At 52.7% G+C, this 5,905-nt stretch overlaps 1 protein-coding gene across 1 annotated transcript; it reads right to left on the reverse strand.

Annotated features, from left to right (window-relative positions):
* Positions 1-295: 295 nt before the first annotated feature.
* Positions 296-5,632, reverse strand: LOC136014742 (SUN domain-containing protein 3-like). Its single transcript, XM_065679706.1, has 9 exons — positions 5,505-5,632; positions 5,054-5,144; positions 4,582-4,670; positions 3,432-3,603; positions 2,976-3,060; positions 2,483-2,598; positions 1,732-1,899; positions 1,134-1,220; positions 296-430 (listed from the first exon to the last, which is right to left on the reverse strand). Exons 1-9 carry the CDS (start codon positions 5,630-5,632, stop codon positions 296-298), a joined length of 1,071 nt encoding a protein of 356 aa, XP_065535778.1.
* Between the last annotated feature and the right edge of the window lie 273 nt (positions 5,633-5,905).

Raw genomic sequence — 5,905 nt, forward strand, 5'->3', positions numbered from 1 at the left:
AAGGTTGGGGTTCCCTATTGCCCGTTTTGGAGTCCTTGGAAGCCTTTTTTTACTTGAACTGCACACACATTCAGTGTGTTTAATCCTCCAAAGTAATGCATCTGCAGGAAACAGTTTAGTCCTTTATTGACATCACCTCTCCCTCCAGGGAAGTCTCCGGTAAGCTTGTGGGCGGAGAGAAGCACAGCAGTTCTCTTAGCCCTTAACATCCCAGGCAAAACACTCAGTGACAATCAAGGAGCTTTGTTATCACAGGCAAAACACTCAATGACAATCAAGGAACTTTGTTGTCAGATCAAAGTGCCACCTTCCCCTCGTTGCTGGCAGGATCACCGTGCACCCTGAACCGATATATGCAGGTGTAGTCCGGGTGGCCCCAGTTGCTCAGCACTTGCAGCAGGATGTAATTCACAAACCCAGAGTGCTCGTTCTGAAAGGAGGAGAAGAGATGAGTTGTCTTTTCCTCGCTGGCATTCAACTACTGACACAGCGCTGCAGCATTCAACTACTGACAGAGCGCTGCAGCAATGGACTTGCTCAACACCTGACTGCCCTGGGAGGGTTGTGGCCAAGACATTCTTCCACTGCTCTACCTCATTTAGCCGTAAGAACAGGAAAGGAACAAGCATCTCCCTGAAATTGTAGTGAATCAATTGGCAATGACTTCTAGCCTACTTTGGGGCACATGCTTCCCCTGTCAGAAGACCCCGTGGTATCCCTATCATGCCTCATTGCCTTCTCTAGAAAGCCATGGCACAGAATGGCCTCCCTGTCTAGCTGGCCTCGGTACTAGGAACAACAGCATCCTCAGAAAGCCCCGTATTTCTAGTCTTTAATGAGCAGGCCAGCGGCAGTGTATCCTGAGTGGACGTGGCCACCTGTAGGCACTTGGAGTCCAGACAGCCAAGCTGATTTCAGCTTCAGCAGCGGTGGCTGTCAGCGCTGAAGTGTAAACCCAAAAGTGAAGGAGAATGGCATTCCAGGCATATGCCATTAGGAGGTTACAGCAGAAGGAGGGACCGCATGGCACACGCCATTCTCCAGAATGCTGCCTTGAGCCCTTTGGCACGGAAGCTTCTCCCCAGCAAACTGTATTGCTCCCTCTCCGTTCTCCTCCCACTCCGTCCCCCTACCTTTAGCTGAAAGGTCTGAGTGGGATTCAGTGGTGCCAGGAAAACAAACTGTCCCAGGAACTGCTCCTCCTGTTCTTCCGTCACCCCCTAGAGAAAGATGGGGTGGAGAAAACATGAGTGCCCTGGTCCACCATGGGAAGACTTAACTTCTGGTGGTGAAGTCCTGATTTATTTCATCGACATAATCCGAGGAAGATCATCACAAGGAAAAGACGAGAAGCTGAAGCTAGCCAGCATGCTGCCACACTTGCCTACTTAACGAGCGTAGGCTGTAAGAAAAGGAGCAGACATTCCCAGGGTAATGATCCCTGAGGATCACCAGTGCTCACTGGCGTTGGGAGCCAAGAAGGTCCAAGGGGCAGACACTGTGCCAGCTCATTTTCCCTGTGGCTCCTGGAGCACAGCCTTGGCCCAGAAGCTTCCTTTTGCGTGGTATATTGGATAAAAGAGGAATCCAACGGAAAGGGAGCAACTCCAAGGAGCCTGTTTCTTCTGCAAGGCAAGAGGGAGCCGCAGGCCTCCGGGTTCTGACCCGTATTCACCCCCTGCTTAGAAATGCTGAGCAACCCTCTGCCCCCCACTCCGAGAAATCACTTACGTAGACAGCAAAGTCCTTTGGAGCACTGGAGATACCGTCTCCATGGAGCGCTGGCCCTGAGACATGGTCCAGGGTGACTGCTCTGGGAATGACTGGCACAGAGAGCTTGATGAAGACGTGTCCCTGACTTCCATGGAAGGGCCAGCAGTTTCCTAGATGATTTTCCTTCTGAAAGGAGAAGAAGAAACTACGTTCACATGGAGAAGAGTGACCCGGCTTCCGTTTCTGCCAGGAGCATCACGGAGTAAGAACTGATCTGGCACATCAGGTCTGCTCTGAACTGCATCCTTGGGTCAGACCCTGCCAGTACCAAACAGAGCAGCAGTTGTGAGAATCCCCGTGTCACAAGACCCCTTCAGCACTGCAGAAGCACTGTGAAGGCAGGCAGCTGGGTGTGTTCCCATGATCAGTGCCAGGAGGGCTTGCCAACACAGAGTGGGGCCCTCCAGCAGTGCAGGCTCTCAGCCATGCTGACAGTTTGCAGAGGGACGAGGAAGACAAAGGCTGCAGGACCAAGCCTGCCTGCTAGAAGCTCAAACGGAGGACCTGAGGCAGTCTGGGAGAGGAAATACTCAGCAGGGAGACAGTGAGTGGGTCCATACAAGAATGTGACAGGAAAAGAAAGCAAACATAAGGGTAAAGGCAACTCTCAGCAGCACGTTTGCATCCCGCCGTCGTCGTGTCCCGTCCCGTCCCGTCCCGTCCCGTCCCGCCCCCCCCACTTTGTTTTCCAGTTTCTTGGTGCTCCTACCTCAAGAATAAGCTCAGGAGATCTCACATAATCCATCACTGTCAGGGAAAACAGGCTGATTTTATACGCCGTATTCCGGTAGGATGGACTTGTGTATTCAGGAATGACAGCAGCCCCTGGAAATTAAAACATGAGCAGGATCATTGAGCAATGTCAGGAGGAATATTGCACTGTTCACTTGAGAAATGCTTTTTAGTAGTCCTCCATCTCCTGCCGGGGGATTCCCCTCTTTCTTCCTGGCGTGACCCCTCCCGAACACAGAGCAGGGACTCATCAATCTGTGGTAATGTCAGCTGGGATGTCGGCTAGGCTTTCTGCTCTTCAGATGGAGTCCAGCCGCTCCCAGAGTCTGTCAGTGGGTACGTTTTTAGGGCACTAGGTGGCCCTTGACTTCTTGCCCTTCCTCTCCTACCGCTGAGCCTGTTCCAAGGCCCATCTTGTCAGTGTGCACAGGAAGCACTTTGGAACCAGTCTGTGTACAATGGCACAGCACCTGATGATTTGAGGGCATAATCAGTCATTGGGACTTGGTTTTCTTCCAGCTTCTCCACGACTTGATTGATGATCTCTTGAACAGCCTGGGGAAGAGAACAAAGGCAAGCGCCTGTTAGCAGGAGAAGGAATGGGACAATCATCTCCCCTGCAAGGCCAGCCAAGGGGAAGGGGGACGAGGTTCAACTCAGCTGTGAGGAACGCCCAGATTGCGTGGAAACCTCCCAGCCTTGCTCTACTCTGAGGAAGGTATAAGTAAAGCAACTGTAACTGCCATCGCGGCGCTCTCTTCCCCCATACAGAAGTGTGGAGCAAGAGGAAAGGAAGTGTGGCCATGCACAGCACTTGTTCCAGCCACACCAGCCTTTTGGCTAGCCAGGACAGGGAACTGTAGAAGGATAAAGGCTGCAGGGAGGAAAGAAACCTCTGAGTAGAGCCTTCTGCAGCATGCCCTTACCGATCCAGAGAAGCCTGGGAGCTTAGACTGCTTCAAGGCTTCATGGAGAGCACGCTCAGTGACATCCTTGAGGCTCCAGTGCAGGTGATAGAACTCTTCCTGCAGCTTCTGGAGCTGTTCTTTGAGGGTCTGGGTTCTACTCAGCGCTTCTCCTATGTCGTTCCCTGCTGGCCTAGAAAAGCAAGGAACAGAGACTGTAACTGTTGTGGCTGGCCTCTCGAACACCATGGGGGTGTGAGCAAGGTAAGAAGCCTGGCTCTGAATGACTGGCAGGGCAGGCATGTCTTAAGCAGCTGGGAGAGGTAGTTCCAAAGTGCTTAGAGTTTCAGGCTGAGAAGCAGCTTCCTGGCTGCCCGGGAACATTTGGGGAAACTGAGGAACATCTCCAGTGTGCCCAAAGCCGCCACGTTCCCTATTACACGTGCCAATGTCTTACGAAAGCCAGGCAAGAGCAGATCTCAAGGGGAACAGGTGGTATTCCCGATAGAAAATACTAAGTGCAACAGCTCAGACATAAAGAAGGAAAGCTGCAAGACACACAGAGGGCAAGGGAAGGTGGCTGCTGCCGCCAGGTGGTTCCTCTCCACAACATCTCTCTCCCCTGCTTTGCTGTAAACAGCCCGGGACAAGCAAAAGGGAGACGGATGGGTGGCCCCAGTCCTCTAGTGGATGTGGGGAGCTATAGGTGACCATTTGACAGACACGAAGAAAGGGCAATGGGAGAAGGTCAGGAAGCTGTGCTAGGTGAAGCCTCTGTGAGGCAGGACAGAAACAATGTCCTGCTGAGGCCCAGGGGCAGAGCTCCTCTACATCACCATCAAGTCAAGAGGAAATAATCTGTACCTCCAAGTCTTGTGGTCCCATCCAGAGGGGAGGAAACACCCCTGGAACAACAATGAAGGGAACAGTCATCACAAACTGCAACAGACCAGTGCTTTGCTGGAACCTATGCAGGCCCAAAAATGCCTCATAATTCTTTTTATCAGCTGTGTGCAGTGGCTGTGGAGACACTGATGCTCGGTCCAACTGACCTTCACCTGTATGACCCGCCAGGATGACTACTGTTCCCAGCCCTAGCCACAGCGTTTTACTGAGTGGTACTTTATGTCCTGGTAAAACCAGTCTCGATCTGAAGAAACCTGAACGTCACCTGCTGTTGGGGATGCCAAATGTAGGAGGAGATGAAGGCTGCAGCCCTCGAGAGGCCTTCTTCACCCAGCAGTCCCACGTGGTGAACGCCTGTAAGACACACACCAAAACTCTCCTTACACTTAGGACTTGGTCTAAGGCTGGGTTATGCCTCAGCTTCCCTTTCCCCGGCTCTCCCAGGTGCCATAGTTGTTTCTCCTCTTGTAGTCTTCGCAACAGGTTGTGAAAGAGGGCTCCACAGTACACAGCTATTCCTTCCCATGGAACATGCTCCTTGTCCCGCAGAAGCTTGTCAGGGGCCAGGGGAGGTTAGCCACTGCCCCTCCATCGCCTTAAGAGAACTGGCTGAGCCCTTCCTTGCCTCCACACCCATTCCTCTGAAGCAGGGGGGACTGGCACACCCCTCTCAGTTCTTCCTACTCTTTGCTGGGCTACTCTGGTCAGAGCACATGGAGCCCTATGTCCTAAAGCACCATCCTCAGGTCCCAGTTCCAACGAGACTCACCAAACAAGAACAGGCGGATGAGCAGCACCAGGGGCACTGTCTTCAGAGCCTTCATTTTCCTACGGAGCAGCAAAGAGGAAAAGGATGGTGAAGCTGGTGGCACCCACGCCGTTCAGCAGCAGACCTGAGAGCAGCAGTAGGGATGGCAGGTCTTGAACCTAGCATTCCTGGTGTCAGGGTTGCCTTGGTCCTGCATAAGCTCATCAGTGGCTGAGCTGTCAGCAACAGCACCAGCGCGCCATCTGGTACAACAGCGACTGGCACTGTTTGGTTAGTGACGAAGGGCTCTGGCTTAACTCCGGAATAGAAGAAGGAGTTGCAACAAAAGCTGTGACCATAATTCATGTCCGTGGGGGTAGAGGGGGTTCAGCCTATACCCTGACAGCTCAAGAGCTCACGAGGCAGGCGGGGGTTTGTACCTCCCCTTCAGCAGCATTTCTTTAGCAGCCAGGCTATCACTGGCCCTTTTCTTTGCGTAACTGCAGGCAAATGCAGACTGGGTGAAGATGGAGGGAGGGATGAATGTAAAAGCACGCTGGGAATCCATGTGGAACTAAGGATATTCCAAGGAAACCTCTTGCGGGCTAGTCCAACGTGCCGTGAAGCCTGATCTGCCGAGAGACAGCACACACCGCTCTGGAAGACGGAGGGTCCTCCCGCTTGTTCTAACAGGCTCACAGCATGCACTTTGTTAAAAATAAACAGTCCTCTTATGTTCTTCCAAGAACCGGGAGGGCTCAGGGTCATAACCCATTCTGCAGAGGCTTCAAACATACCCTTTCAGAACTTGGACCCACCACGACTTTCTCTCTTTATGCAC

The sequence above is a fragment of the Lathamus discolor genome, chromosome 5 (genome assembly GCF_037157495.1).
Source record: "Lathamus discolor isolate bLatDis1 chromosome 5, bLatDis1.hap1, whole genome shotgun sequence".
NCBI lineage: Eukaryota > Metazoa > Chordata > Aves > Psittaciformes > Psittacidae > Lathamus > Lathamus discolor.

Bases quoted from the DNA above. Each gene is read 5' to 3' on its own strand.
- LOC136014742 (XM_065679706.1), bottom strand. From the start codon at position 5,632: ATGGATTCCCAGCGTGCTTTTACATTCATCCCTCCCTCCATCTTCACC. The intron at 2,599-2,975 runs GTGCTGTGCCAT...TTTAATTTCCAG, and splicing joins TTATGCCCTCAAATCATCAG to GGGCTGCTGTCATTCCTGAA. The intron at 1,900-2,482 runs GTAGGAGCACCA...TTCTCCTTTCAG, and splicing joins CTCCTGAGCTTATTCTTGAG to AAGGAAAATCATCTAGGAAA.